We start from the raw sequence: 23,368 nt of genomic DNA, 5'->3' as shown, positions 1-23,368 counted from the left end.
TTTTGGTGGCCAAGCATGACCAAGGACTGCGAACGCTACGTCAAATTCTGTGCCATTTGTCAAGGGAACAAGCCGCCTAGAAGCAAGGCCTGGGGGTTGCTACGTCCACTACATATACCCGATCGGCCATGGCAAATGATTGCGATGGACTTCATAGTCGAACTTCCTCCGTCCCAGGGCCACACCGCGAACCTCGTGATCGTGGAATGCTTGTCAAAGATGGCCCACTTCCTACCCCTGAAGAATACGCCATCGGCTCTTGAGACCGCACAGATCTTCATACGAGAAGTGGTAAGGTTGCACGGAGTCCCGGAAGATATCGTCTCGGACCGAGGAGTCCAGTTTACCTCCAAATTCTGGAAAGCGTTATGCAAGGCATTGGGTATCAAATTGTCCCTCTCCCCTGCTTTTCACCCACAGACCAATGGGCAGATGGAAAGAACCAACCAGACACTGGAACAGTATCTGAGATGCTACACGCCCTTCCTGCAGGATAATTGGCTGGCACTCTTACCTTTGGCAGAATTCGCCTACAATAATGCAAATCATTCAACCACGGGGCAATCTCCGTTTTTTGCAAATTACGGGTTTCACCTCACTTTTCTACCCGATCTCGTCGCTGAGAGTTCAGTTCCAGCCACTCAAAGCACTCTCACTTTTTTTCTTCCAATAACAAGTTACTTCAGGAAGCTATTTCTAGAGCCCAGGAAGATAACAAAAGGGCCTTTGATAAGAAGCGAAGGGGAGAACTGGTGTTGCAACCCGGGGACCAAGTCTGGTTGGCAACAACGAACCTGAAAATGTTGTGTCCCTTGAAAAAACTGGGACCGAAGTTTGTGGGCCCATTCTGTGTGAAGCGGATGATTAACAAAGTGGCATATGAGCTTATTCTTCCAAAGACCTTCAAAATCCACCCAGTGTTTCATGTATCTCTGCTGAAACCAGTCGTACCAGATCCATTCCCAGATCGGGAGTCCAGACCTCCGGAAGCTATAACCATTGAAGAGCAGGAAGAATTTGAGGTGGAAGCAATCCTAAATTGCCGAAAGAGGGGGGGCCAGACCCAGTTCTTGATCAAATGGAAGGGCTATGGTCCAGAGGAGAACTCCTGGGAACCGGCCCAAAATGTTCATGCTCCTAGACTTTTACGGGAGTTTTTTCGTGGCCACCCGCGGTGGAGAGATCAGTTGCCCCCCCCAGAGGTTGCTCGTAGGGGGGGGGCAATGTCAGGGATCGCCGCGGCACTGGTCCCGGCGCAGGCGCAGTATGCCAACTCGCACGGGGATGCGGGCGCTAGGTCCTGGCCGGCCGCGACGACAGAGCTCGCGCATGCGCACTAGGGTGCGCGCCTGGCACCAATGACAGCGCAGGGCGCGGTATTTAAATCCCCCCTGTGCTGTCACTGGTTGCCATATGGTCTTATCAGACACCTGTTCCTGTTACCTGTGTACTTACGTTTGTTGCTGACCCAGATTACGCTGACCTTGCTGATCTCTCCTGTCCTGACCCTTGGCTTGCCTGACCTCGCTCCTGGATGCCCCCTTATGGATCTGACCTCTTGTTGCTGACCTGGCGTGTGACCCGACCATTCTCTGCCCGCTGCTTTGTACCGCACCGACCCCACGGCTACCGACTCAGCTTGTCTGACCTTGCACCTGCTCATCCCTCCATCCGTCCATCCTGTCGGGATCTCCCGGCCTCCTCAAATCAGGCTCCCACCCTGCAGGAACCTCTGGCGAGCTCCTCTACCACTGGTGGGTATACCCGGGGCCTGCGACCTGGTCTCGGTTCACTCCAAGTCCATCCCCACCATCAGGGGCCCTGGTGAACAAGTGAATCGGGACTTAGACTCCGTGCTCTGAGGAAGCCTGACCAGTGGGCTGCTAGAGGTACCGCCAGGCGGTTCCTTACAGGTGGTCCACCGAAGGGGCCCCTCAGACCGAAGTGAAGATCTATAGCAGCTCTTTTTACCCACAAAATTCAGAAAAATGGTTTAGAAGTCACTGCATGACAATCAGAGGCATCTGGGGCAGAAAAGAACATACCTGTTGGTGAGAGACCAGTTCTATTGGCCACATATGAAATCTGAAGTAGAGGTGTACTGTTGCACCTGTGTCAGCTGTATACAAAGGAAGATGTTGCCAAAACAAACCGCCCCCTTGGGTCATCTACAGAGCCAAGGATCAATGGAGCTGGTGTGTATTGATATCTTTTTTCTAAAACCCAATTCTAGTGGACAGGGGAATGTCCTAGTGGTGACAGATCACGGTACTAGATATGTTCAGGTGTTCCCCACAAAGAACCAGCAAGCATCCACTGTGGCAAAAGTGTTGGTAGAAAAGTTCTTTGTGCTCCCGCACAGAATCTACTCAGGGTAGTCTGGAGAAGAAGCAACAGTGGGGTCAACACATGCAAGATCTCACCTTGTGGGGTATCACTGATGATAAGAAAGTTGCATCCCTACTGTGAAGAACACCATCCCTACTGTGAAGCATGGGTGTGGTAACATCATGCTTTGGGGGTGCTTTTCTGCGAAGGGGACAGGACGACTGCACTGTATTAAGGAGAGGATGAATGGGGCCATTTATTGTGAGATTTTGAGCAACAACCTCATTCTCCCTCAGTCAGATCATTGAAGATGGGTCGTGGCTGGGTCTTCCAACATGACAACGACCCGAAGCACACAGCCAGGATAACCAAGGAGTGGCTCCGTATGAAGCATATCAAAGTTCTGGAGTGGCCTAGCCAGTCTCCAGACCTAAACCCAATAGAACATCTTTGGAGGGAGCTGAAACTCTGTTTTGGTCAGCGACAGCCCCGAAACCTGACAGATCTAGAGGAGATCTGTGTGGAGGAGTGGGTCAAAATCCCTGTTGCAGTGTGTGCAAAGCTGGTCAAGAACTACAGGAAACGTTTGACCTCTGTAATTGCAAACAAAGGCTTCTGTACCAAATATTAACACTGATTTTCTCAGGTGTTCAAATACTTATGTTCAGCAGTGCAAGACAAATACATTCTTTAAAAATCATACAATCTGATTTCCTGATTTTTTTTTTCATTCTGTCTCTCAGAGTGGGAATGCACCTACAATGTGAATTTCAGACCCCTCCATGATTTCTAAGTGGGAGAACTTGCAAAATCGCAGGGTGTTCAAATACTTATGTTCCTCACTGTATATACTGCCATTTATAAATGCTATAACTTTCCCGTAAACCAATTAATTTACATATATTGGGATTTTTTTTTTTAGCAGACGTAGCAGAATACATTTTGGCCTAAATTTATGATGAAATTAGATTTTTTAAAAACATTTTTACTGGACATGTTTAACAGCAGTCAAAAATATTTTTTTTTTCTCAAAATTGTTGGTCTTTCTTTTATAGAGCAAAAAATAAAAAACTCACATGCGATCAAATACCACCGAAAGCGCAATTTGTGGGAAAAAAAGGACATAAATTTCATTTGGGTGCCGCATTGCATGAGCGCGCAATTGTCAGTTAAAGTGCCATAGCGCAAAAAATGACCTGGTCAGGAAGGGGGGGGGGGGTAAATCCTCAGGAGGGCAAGTGGTTAAAGTGTCTTTGTGCAAATAGTGGGAGGTTTAGCACTGCCAAACCTTTAAAGCAGTATCCCTGAACCTCTCTTGAGGGTTTTTTTCTGTCACTTTTGGACACAGAAGGAGGGTTCTTGTTGCTGCATGGTTACCAGTCTCAGAAACAACCTGCATTCCCATCATGAATGCCTGACAACAAAAATGTTATCGTGCAGCATTAGTAAGTAGGATGTAATTTTGCAGATATTGTTACTAACATCCTGGGATAATATTTGCTAAGATTTTGCAAATTTTTTGTAACTTCCAAGCTTCTGTACCTGATTCCTTAACCAAGAGCTCCAGCAAATCTTAACTGTTTGCATGTTAGCTGTTACACCATTTCATTTCCTTTACTAAATTCCATGTGTATACCCACCTGCAGAGTTATGTAAACATATCAAGTCAACATATAAAAATGGTTTTCACAAATGGATTAACTGATCATTTTTATAATATGCTATATATTTACCATACAATGTAAGCACAAAAATTACTAATGAGTGGAAATTATTAATATTAATTAAACATTATTTTATGCATATTACTTCTTTAACATCTTGGATATCACGTGAACAATTCACTTTTAAATCCACAAAAATTTGAAAAGGGTGGGTTAACATTGCTAGCCAGTAAGAGACTGTTTGAGTAAATTATCTAATAAAAATATTAATTACCTGTTGACGTTTTTCAAATTCCAGTTTGATGCGAGACTTAATGCAATTGCATGTATCTTGATATGTCTGCTGCAGCGCAAGCTCCATAAGATGTTTGTGGTAGGCGCCTGCCAAGTTGCCACAGATAAAAATAATCATGTTTGCCATTATCTACAAAATAGGAAATGTTATCATCAGCCATGTTTTCCTTAAATATTATGCAGAATACTCACTTAGAAAGTTTGTATTACTGTTACTGTACTTCTCAAATCCTAATTTAATTTAACGTATATATTACGTGAAGCCTTTAAAAAAAAAACTAACAATGGCATTACATTATATCCACCCTTGTCATCAAAGTGTAGTAATAAAACATTAATTACACCAAGATCAAGTTGATATAAATGCGTTAACTCTAACAACTGATGTTAAATGTGCTATGTTTGTTTCTTCTTTCCACTGCTCACCTGACTTCTGAAAAATGCCACATAAAAATATTTTGAGGAAGGCTCCAGGCAGTATCTATTTAAGAGGTTCACCCAGGGCTGTCTTAATGCATGGACACACCTGGTCACTGCCCAGGTGCATGCGGGCCCCATGATAATCTTGCTTTACATCATACTTGCCAACTATCCTGGATTTGCTGGGATAATCACGCTTTATACCAAGCTGTCCCAGGATGGCCAAGACAGTGTCCCAGAACCTATACTATGCCCTTCTGCCACCCCCTTTCCCATACTGTGCCCTTTGTGTTGATTAGTCTTTTAAATTAATGGTATGTTTTCTTATTTTTTAAAATCAATTTTATTTAAAGTACTAATAAATATATGTTTAAACCACTTCCTGTCCGGCCGTTGTATATAAAAGGCCGGACGGTGGCAGTGCAGGGGCGGGTTGCCGTTCATAAACGGCGCCCGCCATTTTGGACTTTGCGCGCTACCTGGGAGCGCACTGCACCACGATCTAGTGCCCGCTGTGTCCTCTGGACACAGCGGAACACCGATCACTGTACGGAACCTGTGTGTGAAGTCCTGATCATGTGATCACTGATTGACCAATCAGTGATCACATGAATAGGTGTAAGCAAGATGTCACTTTTGACATCATTGCTTACTACGTGTGAAATCTGTGACTTATCAGAGATCACATGGTACTAGGATATTCACAACAGTTTTGTACCATGTGAAAGCTGTGGACCAATCACAGCTCAACAGGAATAGAAGCAAAGCTTTTATGAATCAGATTGATTTATAAAAGCTTTGATGCCATTGTGATTGCTATGCGATCACATGATCACCGGGTCCCGATTACCGGGATTCTCATTGGGGGGGGTAGGGTTGCCTGCCTGCTTGGGCACACAGTGTCCCCCTGTGTTGACAAAGGACCAGCGACATATGGGTACATCGCTGGTCCTGTAGCTGCCGCCCATCCAAAGTACACTGCGGGCAGTTGGCCTAAAAGTGGTTAAAATATTTTTTTACAGCAACTCATCTATGTGGTCTTAAATTAAACTCTCCAGTATCTTCCCAACTATAGAAGTTAAAGTAACAGGTCTGTAGTTACTTGGTAAAGACTGTGATCCCTTTTTATCCACCTGCACACTTTCACCCCCTTCCTTGCCAGGCCAATTTTCAGCTATCAGCGCTGTCACACTTTGAATGACAATTGTGTGGTCATGCAATACTGTACCCAAAAGAGACTTTTATAAATTTTTTTTGACAAATAGAGCTTTCTTTTGGTGGTATTTAATCAACACTGCTTTTTAATTTTTTGCGATATAATAAATACGGAAAATTTCAAAAACAAGACACTTTCTCAGTTTCTGTTAAAAATTTAAAAAAAAAATCTTTATTCATAAATTTAGGCCAAAATATATTCTGCTACATTCTTTAGTAAAAATAACCCAAATCAGTGAATATTGTTTAGACTGTGTGAAAGTTACAGAGTCTACAAACTATGGTATATATATTTGAAAATTGATCAGTGCTGATGTACTGACTACCTGTCTCATTTCTTGAGGCCCTAAAATGCCAGGACAGTACAAATACCCCCAAATGACTCTTTTTGGAAAGTAGACAGTCCATGGTATTCAGTAAGAGGCATGGCGAGTTTTTTTTAAGTTGTAATTTTTTTGTCACAATTTTTTGGAAAATTAAAAAAATAAATAAAATGTGTTTTATTTTAGCAAAATTTTCATTTTAACAAGTTATTTATCCCACACAACATAGGTGTACATATAATTACACCCCAAAACACATTCTGGTATGTCTTCTGAGTATGGGGGATAAATTACACATCTAGTTTCCTGACTACTCATCACATTTTTGGAGGCCCTGGAGCACCAGGACAGCAGAAACACCCACAAAATGACCAAATTTTGGAAACAAAACAGCCAAAGGTATTTTTTATAAGGCTTGGTGAGTCTTTTGAAGACTTAATTTTTTGACACAAATTTTTGGAAAATGCAGAAAGAAAATTAACATTAAATTTTACACAAAGTTGTCAATCTATTAAGATATTTCTCTCACACAGAACAGGGATACTTAAAATTACACCCAAAAACAAATTCTGCTACTAAGTATGGCGATACTACATGTGAGACTTTTTCACTGTCTGAGCTGATTATCTGCTTGCCGACCACCCTATAGCAGTTTTCTGTGCAGAATCATGCACCAGCCACTTTATTAGGTACACCTGTTCAATTGCTTGGTAACACAAATTGCTAATCAGCCAAAAACATGGCAGCAGCTAGACATGGTGAAGACAACTTGCTGAAATTCAAACTGAGCACCAGAACAAGGACGAAAGGGGATTTAAGTGACTTTGAATGTGGCATGGTTGTTAGTGCCAGACAGTCTGGTCTCAGTATTTAAAAAATTGCTTATTTACTGGGATTTACATGCACAACCATCTCTAGGGTTTACGGAGAATGGTCCGAAAAAAAGAAAATATCCAGCGAGCAGCAGTTGTGTTGACAAAAATACCTTGTTGATGTCAGAGGTCAGAAGAGAATGGGGCGGCTGGTTGAAGATGATAGAGAGGCAACAGTAACTTAAGTCAACATAGACCAACATCTCTGAGGAATGTTTCCAACATGTTGTTGAATCTATGTCACGAAGAATTAAGGCGGTTCTGAAGGCAACAGGGGGTACAACCCGATACTAGCAAGGTGAACCTAATAAAGTGGCCGGTGAGTGTATATATGTGATTCTGTATTTCCGAGTAGGGGATGCGCGCCCACCTACCTGCGCTGTCATTGGCTCCTGTAGATGTCAATCACCGGGTCCCTGCCAATGATTCATGGCCAAGACCCAGCGATCAGTGGAGCAACCGACAGGAAAGAGATCTGTGAGTATGAACAACACAGATCTCTTTCCTGTCAGCGGGGATGTGCAAAGCAGGGAGATAAAAACCAGCACATCCCCTAGTAAAACACCACATAGTGCACAGTAAAAGCATTCTCTAACACAGAATTAACCCTTTGATTGCCCCAGATGTTAACCCCTTCCTGCCCAGTGTCATTTGTACAGTGATAGTAATTTTTATTAGCACTGATCATTGTATTAGTGTAACTGGAGATGTCAGTGGCAGTTATGCAGTTCCCACCCAGTGTCAGTTAAGTGTCAGAATGCCTGCTGTACTATCACCATTGTTTGTAGACGCTATAATTTTCGTGCAAACCAATTAATATACACTGATTGGGATTTTTTTTTCACCAAAGACGTAGCAGAAAACATGTTGGCATAAATTTATGAAGAAATGTCATTTTTTTAGTTTTATTGGATATGTTTTATACCAAAAAGCAAAAAATATATATTTTTTTAATTTTTGGTCTTTTTTTGTTTATAGCACAAAAAATAAAAAACCCAAAATACCACCAAAAGAAAGTGATTTGTGTGAAAAAAGTATAAAGATTTAATTTGTGTACAATGTTGCATGACCATGCAATTGTCAGTTAAAGTAGTGCAGTGCCATATAGCAAAAAATGGCCTAGTCATGAAGAACCGTAAATCTTCCGGAGGGCAGTGGTTACATACCAGATGTTGTATCTTATCACACTAATCAACCAATTGTATAAAAAACAATGTTCTGTAATGGTCGCCTGTATATAAGTGGTCATGGAATATAGCTTATTGTAACGTCACCTATAGCAGTCCTAGGGGATGGCTGGGACTGGTGTCTCGCAGGAACATAGTCAGTCGGGCATACAGATGGGTCAGTTCAGGCCGCAGGCAGAGACATGGTCAGCAAACAGGAAAAGAATCAGTCAAGGCAACAGGCAAGAATGTGGTCAATAAACAGGCCAGGGTCATAACAGATGGCAGACAGAAGCAACACTGCACTTGTGATGGTTATCAGGAACATTGTTGTTGCCTGCACTGGTCTGGTGACACTGGCAACTAGTGTGGCAGTTATCAGGAACACTGCTGCTGACTGATACTGGAGTCTAGTGACAATCAGGGACACTGTTGCTGGCTTACACTGGTGTACTGACACAGCAACTGGTGTGGCGGTGACCATGGACTCTGTAACTGGTGTGGCGGTGATTAGGGACAATATGACTGGTGTGTCAGTGATCAGGATAATTGTAACTGGCGTGGCAGTGATCAGGGACAATATGACTGGTGGGCGGATTAGGGCAAAATGTGTGGGGATGATCAGGAACAATATGGCTGGTGTGGCGGTGATCAGGGATAACTTGACTGGTATGGCAGTGATTAGGGACATAATTGGTGTGCACGATACGGTACGATGTCACCATAGTGTAAGGCCACTTTCATATGGGACGAGCTCCACCTGCAATCCACTTGCTCAGTGGGGATTTGTCTGTTGATACCCAAAATCATCATTTTTATGCATATTGCCTAACTCCAAGCTGTATAAACCTGAATGCTGATTGGATTTAATGCGGAGTCCCGGCTGATTTAAAAAAAAAATAAAATAAAAGTCAGCAGCTAAAAAAACTGTAGCTGCTGACTTTTAAACTACATCCACTTACCTGTCCCTCGGTCCAGCGGTGTCCTCACTGCTTTTTTAACCAGCCATCTTCTCTCCCTGGTGCCAGCATCTTCAATGTGGGCACCCGGCTGTGACAGCTTGCGGCTTCACAGCCGGGTGCCTACTGCGCATGCGTGAGTAGCTCTGTGCTTTGTGAATGGTCCAGTAGTCTTCTGAGACCTGTCACATGTCTCAGAAGACTACGGGGAGGGAGGGGGGAGGACAACTTCCGCATCCAATCGCCTTAGGTGATCGCACGGAAAGTGGAAGCGGGCACCTGTCAAATTCGGGTACCAGTTCTTAACAGGGAGTGGGGGGCAATGCATTAGAGCGGAACTTCCCCTTTTGGGTGGAGCTCCACTTTAAGCAGGTGATGTATATTTGTGTAATGAGGGAAGGTGTGGCCTAAAGAGATCAACACCCTATATGAAGGTGTACACAATTATTAGGCAGCTTCTTTTCCTTTAGGCAAAATGGGCCAAAAAAGAGATTTAACTGACTGAAAAGTAAAAAATTGTAAAAAGTCTTTCAGAGTGATGCAGCACTCTTGAAATTGCTAAAATATTGAGGCTTGATCACAGAACCATCAAACATTTTGTTGCAAATAGTCAACAGGGTCGCAAGAAGCATGTTGAGAAAAAAAGATGCAAAGGAACTGCCATAGATTTGATATCTGAAGACAGATTTTTCAAATGATTTATGGACTGATTAGATGAGAGTGACTCTTGACAAACCAGATGGATGGGCCCATGGCTGGATCAGTAACAGGCACAGTGCTCCACTTTGACTTCAACGCCAGCAAGGTGAAGGTGGGGTACCGGTATAGGCTGGTGTTTTTAAAGATGAACTAGTTGGACCTTTTCGGGATTGAAGATGGACTCAAAATCAACTCCCAAACCTTCTAGCAGCTTTTAGAAGACACTTTCTTCAAGCAGTGGTACAGGAAAAAGTCAGCATTTTTCAAGACGACCATATTTATGCAGGACAATGCTCCATCACATGCATCAAAGTACTCCACTGCGTGGCTAGCTACTAAAGGCCTTAAAGATAAAAGAATAATGACATGGTCCCCATTCTCACCTGACCTAAACCCTATGGAGAACTTGTAGGCCCTTCTGAAACAGGATATTTATGGTGAAGGAAAACAGTACACCTCTCTGAACAGTGTCTGTTAGGCTATGGTTTCTGCTACACAAAAAGTTGATCATCAACAGATCAAGAAACTGACAGACTAAGTCACTTATTTGAAATTTCAGAAATGTTTATTTGTAAATTTTGAGTTTGTTTATTATTCTCACTTTAACAGATGAAAATAAAAAAGTGAGATAGGAAAATGTTTGTTTTTAATTTAGTTGTATAATAATTCTGCACACTAATAGTTTCCCAATAATTGTGCACACATAGATATTCTCCTAAGAAAGTCAAAATCCCACTTTTACTTTCTTAAATACTCAGGTTTGAGGTTTTTAACATTTTGGATTGACCAAGAGCACTGTAGATATTCAATAATGAAATTAATCCTCAAAAATACAACTTTCCCAATAATTGTGCACACAGTGTGTGTGTGTATATATATATATATATATATATATATATATATATATATATATATATATATATATATACACACAGTGGGGCAAAAAAGTATTTAGTCAGCCACCAATTGTGTAAGTTCTTCCACTTAAAAAGATGAGAGAGGCCTGTAATTGGCATCATAGGTAGACCTCAACTATGAGAGACAAAATGAGAAAAAAAATCCAGACAATCACATTGGCTGATTTGGAAAGAATTTATTTGCAAAATATGGTGGAAAATAAGTATTTGGTCACCTACAAACAAGCAAGATTTCTGGCTCTCTCAGACCTGTACCTTCTTCTTTAAGAGGCTTCTCTGTCCTGCACTCATTACCTGTATCAATGGCACCTGTTTGAACTTGTTATCAGTATAAAACACACCTGTCCACAACCTCAAACAGTCACACTCCAAACTCCACTATGGTGAAGACCAAAGAGCTGTCGAAGAACACCAGAAACAAAATTGTAGACCTGCACCAGGCTGAGAAGACTGAATCTGCAATAGGCAAGCAGCTTGGTGTGAACAAATCAACTGTGGGAGCAATAATTAGAAAATGGAAGACATACAAGACCACTGATAATCTCCCTCGATCTGGGGCTCCACGCATGATCTCACCCCGTGGGGTCAAAATGATCACAAGAACGGTGAGCAAAAATCCCAGGACCACACGGGGGGACCTAGTGAATGACCTGCAGAGAGCTGGGACCAACGTAACAAAGGCTACCATCAGTAACACACTACGCCGCCAGGGACTCAGATCCTGCAGTGCCAGACGTGTCCCCCTGCTTAAGCCAGTACATGTCCGGGCCCGTCTGAAGTTTGCTAGAGAGCATTTGGATGATCCAGAAGAGGATTGGGAGAATGTCATATGGTCAAATGAAACCAAAATAGAACTGTTTGGTAGAAACACAACTCGTCGTGTTTGGAGGAGAGAGAATGCCGAGTTGCATCCAAAGAACACCATACCTACTGTGAAGCATTGGGGTGGCAACATCATGCTTTGGGGCTGTTTCTCCGCAAAGGGACCAGGACGACTGATCCATGTACAGGACAGAATGAATGGGGCCATGTATCGTGAGATTTTGAGTGCAAACCTCCTTCCATCAGCAAGGGCATTGAAGATGAAACGTGGCTGGGTCTTCCAACATTACAATGATCCGAAACATACCGCCTGGGCAACGAAGGAGTGGCTTCGTAAGAAGCATTTCAAGGTCCTGGAGTGGCCTAGCCAGTCCCCAGATCTCAACCCCATAGAAAACCTTTGGAGGGAGTTGAAAGTCCATGTTGCCCAGCGACAGCCCCAAAACATCATTGCTCTAGAGGAGATCTGCATGGAGGAATGGGCCAACATACCAGGAACAGTGTGTGCCAGCCTTGTGAAGACTTACAGGAAATGTTTGACCTCTGTCATTGCCAACAAAGGATATATAACAAAGTATTGAGATGAACTTTTGATATTGACCAAATACTTATCTTCCACCATAATTTGCAAATAAATTCTTTCCAAATCAGCCAATGTGATTGTCTGGATTTTTTTTCTCATTTTGTCTCTCATAGTTGAGGTCTACCTATGATGCCAAGTACAGGCCTCTCTCATCTTTTTAAGTGGGAGAACTTGCACAATTGGTGGCTGACTAAATACTTTTTTGCCCCACTGTATATATATATTACAAGTATTTTTGTTTTATTTCTGTTTTTACAATATATATTTTTTTTAATATATCCTCTCACAAGAGCAGTGCAGTGCAGTGTTACCATAGTAACACTGCACTACTCCAGGGAAGTGATTATTTTTTTTTGTTTTTTGCATTATGATTGGTTATACAGCCATGATTGCTGTGTAAACAATCATTCTGACAGTTCACGGCTGCATTGCTGAAGCCATTGAGAACACTGTGATCAGCTGTGATTGGCTACAGCTGTCACATGGTAGTACAGGGAAGCAGTGCCTGGCCCTGTCCCATGTGATCTCTGTGACCAATCACATAGCTCACAGTAGTTCTGAATGGCTGCATCAATGCCAGCCATCTTTATTACTGGGCATGTGATCAACGATCGGTACAGAGGTCAGGTGAGGTCAGGTGATCACGCCAATGAGTCCCCTGGGGGTCATGCAGGAGGCACAGTTCTGAGGGATGTACAGGCATGTCCACTCAAAACAGCACTTGTCCCACCCAGCCATTTATGTGCAGTGGCTGGGTAGGAAATGTTTTAAATATAGGCACCGCATTGGCCTTACGCCAATCCAGTGGTACTATGCCAGTCATTAAAGAGCCAATAAAAAAATAATGGCTTTGAAATGACAGAGCTCAATTCTTGTAGGACACATGGGTGCAGGCCATCTGGTCCAGGTGCTTTATTCATCTTTATTCTGTCTAAATATTTCTGGACCGTATCAATATTGAGCCATTGTGAATCATTTGGGGCTGTGTCAATATCATCCTCATTACATGAGCTCCCCCATGCTCCTTTGTATACACAGAGCTGAGGAAGGTATTTAATAAATTTGCCTTCTCTTTGTCCCCAGTCACCCGCTCTAGATTTTGTAAAGGGCCTACATGCTCAGACCTGACCTTTTTACTATTAATATAATTGAAGACCTTTTGGAGGTTTGTTCTACTTTCTTTTCCAATCTGTTGCTCGTTTTGAATTTTTGCAGCCCTGATTTTATTTTTACATATTCTGTTATATTCATTGTAACAATTAAGTGATGACAGTGTTCCTTCATTTTTTTTATTTTTTAAAAGCTCTTTTCTTATTATGTATAGCTTTTTTTAACTTTGGCCGTGAGCCACATAGGTTTTATTTTTAGCCTTTTAAACTTATTGCCCATGGGAACATTTTTTGAAGTGTGTTCACATACGGCCTTTTTGAAGAATTCCCATTTCTGTTTTGTGCTCATTGATGCCAATATTCCCTCCCAGTCTACGTCTTGGAGAGCAGCCCTCATCCTTGGAAAATTTGCTCTCTTAAAGCAGAACTCCATGCAAAAACTTCTTTACATGTCCTTGTTGCCGATTTCCACACGGAATATGTCACCCGTCTTCTGGTTCACTAAGTAGTTGCTCTGAAGTAGCTTATTCATTTCCAGATCAAACTGGTAACTCTCCATGGTTTCTTGTTTATAAGACCAGTGGCTGCTATGCCTCCCATTCCCCCAGCCACTGGTCTTGGCACATCCCTTCTGTAGGTCTTTCGTCAGGAAGCAGTGATATAATTCTGCCCCACTTGCAGTGGTGGAAGGACCGAGACTCTCTGATACATTCAATAAGTACAGGCCTAGTGTACCTGCTCACATTCACTACAAATCCCTGTGGTTTCCTTTTACTGAAGAGAGAGGAGAGGATATTATTACTATTATTATTATACAGTATTTACATAGCGCCAGAAAGTTTGCTCACCGCTGTACAGATTAGTGGGGGACAGTACATGAGACAATACTGTAACAAAACAGTATACGAGGGGTTCGAGGGCCCTGCTCTTTCGAGCTTACAATCTAGGAGGGAGTGGATAGTGGCACAGGAGGAAGTGGCTGTGGGGGATGGAGTGGTAGGAGGAGTGGAGGAGATCGCCTGTTAGGTGAGGGTGGGGTAGGCTTCCCTGAAGAGATGGGTTTTCTGGATGCACCTAAAGGTGAGAAGGGTAGGTGACAGTCTGATGGATTGGGGTAGTGAGTTCCAGAGGATGGGGGAAGTCCTGGAGAAGTCCTGCAGTCAGGAGTGGAAGGAGGAGACCAGGGAACTAGTAAGTAGGAGGTCTTGTGAGGAGTGAAGAGTGTGGGTTGGGTGGTATTTGGGTATCAAGTCGGTGAGGTAGTTCGGAGCAGTGTTATGAATGGCTTTGCACGTCAGTGTTAGTAGTTTGAATTTAATGCGTTGGGCAATTGGAAGCCAGTGGAGGGAATGACAGAGGGGGGTGGCAGATGCAGAGTGGTTGGTAAGGTGGATGAGTCTGGCCGCTGAGTTCAGGATAGACTGAAGCAGGGATAGCCTGTGTTGGGGTAGGCCGGTGAGGAGGGAGTTGCAATAGTCAACTCGTGAGATAAAAAGGGAGTGTATGAGTTGTTTGGTAGTGTCTGGGGTTAGGAACGAGCGTATTTTGGAGATGTTGTGGAGGTGGAGCCTGCCTGAGTTTGCCAGCGACTGAACACGGGGTTGGAAGGACAGGTTTGAGTCTAGAGTGACACCAAGGACTTTGGCTTGCGAGGTGGGACTGATGGTGGCGCTGTTGGTCGTGATGGAGAGGGTGGGCGTGCGGGTTGGGGGGAAAGTTAGGAGCTCGGTTTTGGAAAGGTTTAATTAGAGAAAGTGGAGCGACATCCAGTCTAAAATGTCGTTCAGTAGGTGGGTGATACGGGCGGAGACTGAGGGGGTGAGGCGAGGGGTGGAGAGGTAGATTTGTGTGTCATCGGCGTAGAGGTGGTAGTTGAAGCCGTGGGAGTGTATCAGTTGGCCAAAGGAGGAGGTGTAGATGGAGAAGAGAAGGGGCCCGAGGACAGAGCCTTGGGGAACCCCAACATAGAGGGGGAGAGAGGGGGAGGTGGTAGCGTTATAGGTAACGCTGAAGGAGCATTGGGATGGATAGGAGGAGAGCCAGGAGAGAGCAGAGTCTCTGATGCCAAGGGAATATAGTTTATTAAGGAGGAGGGGGTGGTCAACTGTGTCGAAGGCCACGGAGAGGTCGAGGAGTAAGAGGACTGAGTAGTGGCCATTAGCTTTGGCGGTTAGCAAGTCATTAGTGATTTTGAGTAGGGCGGTTGCAGTGGAGTGTAGGGGACGGAAGCCAGACTGTAGTGGATCAAGGAGGTTGTTGTCGTTGAGGTGGAAGCTTAGGCGATTGTAGACCGATAGTACAGATAGTACCATTTCCAATGGTTGTTTGTAACATGGGAACTGTGTCATCACCTGCCATAGCCCTCCCCCATCTTTCCCCATTTCACCCACCAGTAGGGACCGACCCCTATCTGACCTATCTGCCCCATCATAATCTAATTCTAATTCCTCATTGAGATATGAATTTATGGAATTATAAATAATTAGCACAGTAGCACTTTGGCACATAGTAGCACTTTATTATTTAGTGATTTATTTATGTATATATTTATGTATTTGAAGAGACAGTGCACCATTTTTTTGGTTTTTAGTCTGTGTTTACCTTGTACTCTAATATAGTGGTAGCGGCAGTTTAGATTAGTATTAATTACCTAGCGCAGTTTTTTGATTAATAGTATACATTATTTCTACTACAACAATGCAGGCACTATTTTGGATATTCATTTTATTATTTTATTTGAACTTAATAGATTTTTTGTACTTTCCAACAACTAAAATGGTGGCACCGATGGTGGGGGGTATGGGTTGGAGCCAAATGAAAGGGAACTGAAGCTTCTCTTTAAAGTCCAAGCTTAGTCCTTAATCTTTTATATTCTAATATTCATTTTAGATTTAGAGAATAAATCTGGACATGGCAATTAATTTTTTTAACTTTAACCTTTCCACTGAAGGAACTGAAGTCCAAGCTTTGTCCCAAATATTTTAAATTCTAATATTCTTATTAGATATAGGTTATAAATCTCATGGACAGGGCAATTAATTTTTTGAACTTTATCCTGTCCACTGAAAGATAAATCTCATTTGATTTTAAAGTAATAGTAATTAGCGTAATTAGATCCGACTATTCTATTCTACAAGCAACCTGGAAAATGTAATAACATCATTAAAGAACAAACAAGAATATACAGTAGCTGGAAAGAACATTCAAAAAGATGAATGTCAACTACTTTCATTTCTGCAAATTCAAATGCAGGATACCTAATACCCATTTTTTTTTCTCTCAGAGGATGGGTGCAGCATGAGATTTTACAATAGTCTCCCAGATGAGAAGGGTTATTTGTCCATTTAATTAATCTGTGCCCCATTCCGATCTTCCATCAGTGTGGACTAGCAGTGATTTCAGAGGCAGATGGGTCAGTCAATCCTTGTTGTCGCATGGAAACAAGTAGCTGGGGCTGCAGAATGCTTACATCATTCACTTGCTCTGCTGTTCATCGGGTGATGTCATCAGTCAGATCCCTGCAAAGGAATGGAGTTGTGTAACTTCTTCTATCCTGGGTCTTTATTTACATGTGTGGTACAGTGATCAGATGCACCGTCTGTCACTGTGAATCCAAACTGACCAGAAATCTGAAAGGGTACAGCTCAACTAAGGGGGTAAACACTGCCACTGTTCCTGAGTGTGGCGGGAACCCCCCCAGCCAGGACCTATGCTTTCTGGAGATGCCAGTACTGTGTACTGGAATGTACTGGCTGAAACCAGCCCCGCTAATACCACTGTCAAAATGTCCTAATTATGAGTAAATCAGTCAAATGAGTTCAACAAAAAACTTGGACTTAAACTTCTCTGTGAAATGTCTATGTGCTTTTGAAGCCCCCCTATTTAATGGCCAGTTAAGGCCCTTTCACACAAAGGGCATAAAAAACTGTAAAGCCAGCCACAGCTGTGGGGACAGTCAATGCAAAGGAAACATGCTCACACACCATATAATCCAGCATTCCAAAAAATTATATGCACCCCAGCAGTAAACTGTGGTCAGCACATTTTGTAGAAAACTTCATCAGGGCCAATGGTGAAACAGGTTACGCAGCATTTACAAATATATGTTGCGCTCCTAAATACTTCTCAATAAATAACAATTAAATTATTACCATTAAATTAATTCAAATTATGATACAAATAACTAATAAAAGTGTATAAATACCAAAAAATATTTAAATAGATAGTTTCAACTAATCAATCTCCTCCAAATAAATATCAAAATAATTCCACATGAAATACTCCTCTAAAAATTTTTTTTACCAAGTGCTCATAAATCATCTATTAGTGACATGATGTACTTACTAATACCCTCAATTTCATTTAAATTCATAATACCCTCATTTAATATAATAAAAATAGTAAACCAACTAATAACCCTCAACTAAAACGCATTTAGATGATCCCCCATAAATAAAAATAACCAAATGCTCATAAATAATTAATAGTGATTAGTATGAATCCAAATATCATCAAAATAATAGTCCCATTGAATAAACAATTGTTTATATATAGTGACTTGGTTCTTGTTGTTCTTCAATTTGTGACTTTTGTGAATCCTTCAAATAGTGAAGATGTGCGCTCACCTCCTTTGATGCCTGCAATTAGGCTATACACGCTTTCGGTTCACTTTCCCTGGAACCTGCTAGACATATACTTTTGTTGGTGAAATAGGGAGATCCTTCCTTTAGGAGTAATGGATGTATCCTCTGGTGGCTGATTATCCCCTCAGGGATTACACACTCCTTTTGTTATCCCAGACCTCCTAATTATCCACTCCTTGTGTTACTCCGCATGCAGGAAGAAATAGAGGACATAGTGCTTTACCTTTTAAAACTTTTTATTCCCACCATCCAAGTATTAAACTCACATTACACAGGTTTAAGTAACGCAATATCCCATTGGAAATCCTCTGCTGGCCTCTGAGTCATACACCTGTCGTCTATCGTGTTGTGCGGCTCCTCTCCGAGTGATGACGTAGCCCCTCCCCTACGCGTTACGCCTCCAATCACGTGGCTTCATCAGGGGGTTGTGATCCTATTATAGTGTTTATGTCAGGAACCTAAGACTGGCTGTGCTCAATTTTATGAGGATAGATGTATAACTAGACTTGCAATAAGCAGAATTTGCATAATCAGATTCGCCCACAGATTGTGGCGCCCTTCAGCTGCTTTTAAACCAGAGTGTCATTGCTGGATGGTCTTCAGCTTTCCTTGTGACATGTTCCTGAAAGCCTGCTTGATCCTGTTACTGACCCAGCTCCCTCTGACTCTTCTGTGGATTCTGTTTATTTGCTTATGTCTGCTACTAATTTATGTTACCAACCCCAGGCTGGACTTTTGACTAAAACTCTGCTTGTTAGTTTTGTTTCTCACTGCCAGCATGTTGCCGACTCCTGCCTGTCTCTGACCTGAACTCTGATCATGATTCTGTACCTATCTGTCTGGCTGTTTACTGAACTCGCTCATGACCTGATGCCTTGCTTCTGCTCATCCCACCTCAGCATTTTTAAGACCAAGTTTGCTGCACCAACTTTCTGAGACCTGCACCCTTCCATTGCCCTAGTAGTCCCTATGTCCACCATAAGGGGTGCTTGGAAGGGAATTGTGCAATGGCCATCTCCTCATCATCTCGAGATCCACTAACAGGTATGTGACAGTTTACAATAGTGGTTTCCCTTGATCTATAAAACAGTAAAGTATTTAATTCATATTTCATAAAGAAATAATATCATGCCTTCCATCTCAAACAAACAACTGACCAATGGTCAGCAGTCTCAAACATATATACCCTGGAAACCCACAAAAAAGCATTAGATACAACAATTACTTAATATACAAAGTGGTATGCAACAGAAAATAACTAGGAGTTACTATTATTTGGAGCTCATAAAGTGGAGAAAGGGGAAGAAAAAAACCAAGGCAAATAAGGAGAGACTGAAATGAAACTAAGGCAGTCATAAGACCTCAAAGCTAGCACAATGATGTAACATACTGTAATAGTCACCAGGACTGGACCCTTGTGTGTCCTGTCAGAAGATGATAGAAATGGGAGCGTGTGTCCTTAGTTCACAGTCCCTTTGGGCATCCCATACACCCCTCAACCACATCCAAGTTCAATACTCCTTAATAAAATCCAATAAAACAAGCTCAAGGACTGTTTGCGGTCTCCTGTGTGCAAGGTCTTAAGAAAATGTGTGTTGCCTGGCTGTGCAGGACTATAGGGGGACCCAAAATTCAGCAACTCTCAAGGGGTGTTACACATGTTTAATGAGACCACTTTGCAATGTCTGTCTGTGTAGTGTTTCAAGTGTGGGGGGTTAGCCAACTTGCCTGGGTCTGATTCGATCATGGAAGCGTCTGCAACAAAGCAAAGAGGTGGTGTTTGATGTGGTGTGTGGCCAGAGTTTGCTGGAGTTATCTGAAGCAGTGCTGCCCAGGCGAAGAGTGCTGATTAGGGACTGCTGTTGCCATTCTACTCTGTGCAGTGCTACAGGTGAAGGTGAACGTGCGCCACTGACCACATTCTCCTTTGTTTGAATTATTTTTCTTGAGTATTCACAAATTCCCTATTCCAGTTGAGTCCACAACTAGTTCTTTTTCTGTAAGTTTCTCATTTACATGTGAAGGGACCTGGATCCTGAAATCCTGCACGGGGATAAATGTTTCACTTGCTGGATGTGGTGAGTGACTGTGACCATCAGATGAGGACCACTGGCTGCGACTGCTGGGGGCTAGCTTGTGAGCATGGCCCCTTTTGTAAACCTATATGGAAATGCCTGCAGTTTAAAAAGTGCTTACTGTGTTGAGAGGTCTCTTGCCCACTGACTTTTTCTTGTTTCCTGGTTTTGTGAAATAGTTCTGCCCCAGTAGGATTCCTAAACTCCCCTTTATTTCAGAATAATCTGGTGCCCCTTTGAATTACAAAGACCGTAGCAGAAAGCATTCCCACAACTTGTAAGGAAGGAAAAGAGGGCTGTTTTAGCAGGATTGAAAGACAGATCACAGCAACTTCAATCCCTGTCTGACACGGTTTTGACTTTTAATGAATCAGAGCACATGTTAGGAAAATCAGAAGAGGGTGTCCTGGGTCTGGTAAGAGACTAACGTCATAAAAGTTAATCTGTTGTCTACTGGGAACTGTTTTGCTTTGTTCATGGGCCCAACTTTGCCAGACAACATTTTTTTTTCATCATTTACCAGCCAGTGTGGCAAAGTGGGGACTGTTATAATAAGTTAAGACTGTCTTATATACAGTTGCTAATTAAATGCAATTCAGTTTTGCTAAATTCTGTTGGAATTCTGTTTAACCATATCTCTTGTTGTTGCCTTATCGATTGTCTGTATAAGTACACTTGCTAATCCTCTCTTCTTTTAGGCTATGCTTTGCCTAATACATTTTCTAAAATATGGGTGTGTCAGTAAGTGTTGGATGAGTGAGGTACCTTCTTCAGGTGTGCAGAGAAATCACAAAACATTTCAGTGGCTCCTCCATGGGTAGCGCTATGAACATAATTGAGTATTCCTTGCAGAATTAAATTGTACCACATTCACTAAGCTGTGAAGGGAATTTTCTTGTAAAGTGCAGTTTCCTTGCATGGACACCTTATTTTTCTTTAGTAAATCAACTACGGCGCCTTAGTACCTTTTGTGCCCATTTTCTCTGTTCCACTGTTCTCTGAACCAGTTAACCTGATCCCTATTCTGAACCTGGTCATCTCATTTTGGTCTGTACAAGAGCTGCTCTGCTATATTCTTCCTGCTGATTTGTATATAGCTTTAGTTTGTAGTTAGTTTAGATGATGTTTTACTTTAGTTAGTTTTACTTCTATTAGTTACAGTAGGTTTGGCTTTTATGTAGGTTCACTGGGTTTGTATTGTATGTATTGCTGTATTTATTTTGCCACTTGTCATTCATGCTGTTTTTACTATTAAACCATATTGTTTTAACTTAGTGTGACAGTAGGCAGGTGAAATCACCTGGTTGCGTCCTGGATGGACGATATATTTGTCCGAGATTCAGGGTTTATGGGGATTTGTACCACTAGAGGGAAGTGCTGAGTCCTTCAGCACTGAGATAATGAGCCCAGCTGAAGGTAGTGGGCTCATTAACACTTGTATAAAGCTTCCCAGAGTGCTTAGGGAGTTGCTCCACCCTGGAACCAGATCTGTGCCTGAACTGTCTGGGGAGCTGACCTGTTATCTGTGTGCAGAGAGACCAAAGCCTGTGTGGCTAACCTCCCAGTACTAGCAACTAGGTATAGCAGCAGGCTGTACCTAGTGGGTAGCTAGGGACAAGCTGTTGTTGCAGTAAGTAGCCAAGTTGGCCAGGATTTATTTTGATGTCTCTTTTTGTTTATCATTTTTTCTGTAAATATTGTAAATAAATTGCACCTGTTTGTTTTCACCTCCACTATTGTTGTGCTGTGCCTATCTTTTTGTGTTGTGCACCCATCCAGGGGGTCACACACACCCGCTGCCGAGCTAACCTTGTTACATTAGTTTTAGAATCAATGTACTCTGTGCTATTCCACATATCTACTCATGCCCACTCTTAGTTGCACAGGGCATACCCTTTGATTGCATATACTCACTGTCTTGTTGTTTCAAGATGCATCCAGATGAGGTATTCTACTATGTATTGCTAGCAGTAGAGGAAGGGGAATACTGTCTACAAATATTACATAGACAAGCTAGTAAATAGTTGTTGGAATGCTTTTGTGTGGCTCAAACTTTTGCTGATCAGTGCAGTATTTTATTTGGTGAAATTCAGCTACTGATTTAGTTCTGCTCTGAGGTAGATTTCCCTAACTTTTGCAGTGATGATTTTTCACCTCTCTTTAATGTGTCTCAGTTTGAGTCTCTGTTCTGATTGTTAGAGGTTAATAAACCCTGTTTTTATGAACATTTTTGCATATTCTATTGAGAAGCTTTGCTGGACTGCTTTATTACAGTACATTCTCCAGTCATATAAGGAAATTTTAAGTGGAGTTTTGTTCAACCTTTACTCCATGTTTGGTCAGTCATATCATCCTCAGCCACAGTTAACCACCTCAATATCTTACAATGTACCTGTACGTCCTTGGGTTGAAGTGGTTATACTGGGATAATGCCATAATTCTAGTATCAAAATGTTCATCTTGTGATAAGCTTTCATGTAAAAGTGATCCAAGTGGCTAGAGAGCTGCTTGATCACTTCTACTGAGCGTGGAAGGGGATCCCCCTCCTGTTGCCGCACTCTGCATTTACTGGGCTCTCCCGTGTGATTTGGGAGGCTGGTACCACTGCAGCTTTGATCCTTGGTGCACTCAGAGGGGAGGAAGGTACATCCATACCTGCCACCTCCTGTGATGTGAGAAACCTGAAGTGAAAAAATAATTTTTCACTTCTCGTTTTGGTTTGATGTTTACAAGCTGTTACCAGTTTGTAAACCATCTGATCCAGTTGATTTCAGTTTGATCAGACGTTTTCAGAGTAGAGGAGAGATCTGGAGTTTAATGAACCCCAGCTGATTAATTAGCTGGTCACGACCATGGACCATTGAACATACCCACCTAGACCCAGAAAGGAGATATGCTATGGTTGCTCTTACAATCTGCTCAGTTAATATTGTATGTACTTTTTTTTTTTTTTTTAAATATTTACTGTTTTCATAAAAACACAATTACAATAAACATATTTTACCCATTAACAGTATCTGTGTCCTGCATGTAAGATACAAGTTGTACAATCATTATATAGTATATCTTGTTACACAGTTGGAGTTATTAGAATATATTAGACAAAAGGAAATCGTGGTTTACAGCAAACCCATCAGGGTCAGGTAGTATGAGTTGATTCAGCCCAGGGGGCCCCATATTTTATCAAAATGTTTTGGTGTACCCCTAGTTGTATAGGTGAGTTGATACAATAGAAAGGCAGCATCAATCAGTTGTTTCCATTCTAAAAGAGTAATCTTT

General features: G+C 42.2%; 1 protein-coding gene across 1 annotated transcript in view; it reads right to left on the bottom strand.

The window, feature by feature from the left end:
• ADCY2 (adenylate cyclase 2) overlaps positions 1-23,368 on the bottom strand; it is a 685,338-nt gene that overhangs the window by 504,672 nt on the left and 157,298 nt on the right. The window contains exon 4 of the mRNA XM_089654517.1: positions 4,267-4,416. Coding sequence (XP_089510643.1) covers positions 4,267-4,416 — 150 coding nt within the window. The remainder of the gene's footprint in view (positions 1-4,266; positions 4,417-23,368) is intronic.

This window comes from Staurois parvus, unplaced genomic scaffold, assembly GCF_062004578.1.
Source record: "Staurois parvus isolate SC_StPar_1 unplaced genomic scaffold, SC_StPar_1.0 ptg000772l, whole genome shotgun sequence".
NCBI classification, from domain to species: Eukaryota; Metazoa; Chordata; class Amphibia; order Anura; family Ranidae; genus Staurois; species Staurois parvus.
The sequence above is the reverse complement of the archived record's forward strand: the minus strand, read 5'-3'. Positions and strand labels throughout refer to the sequence as shown.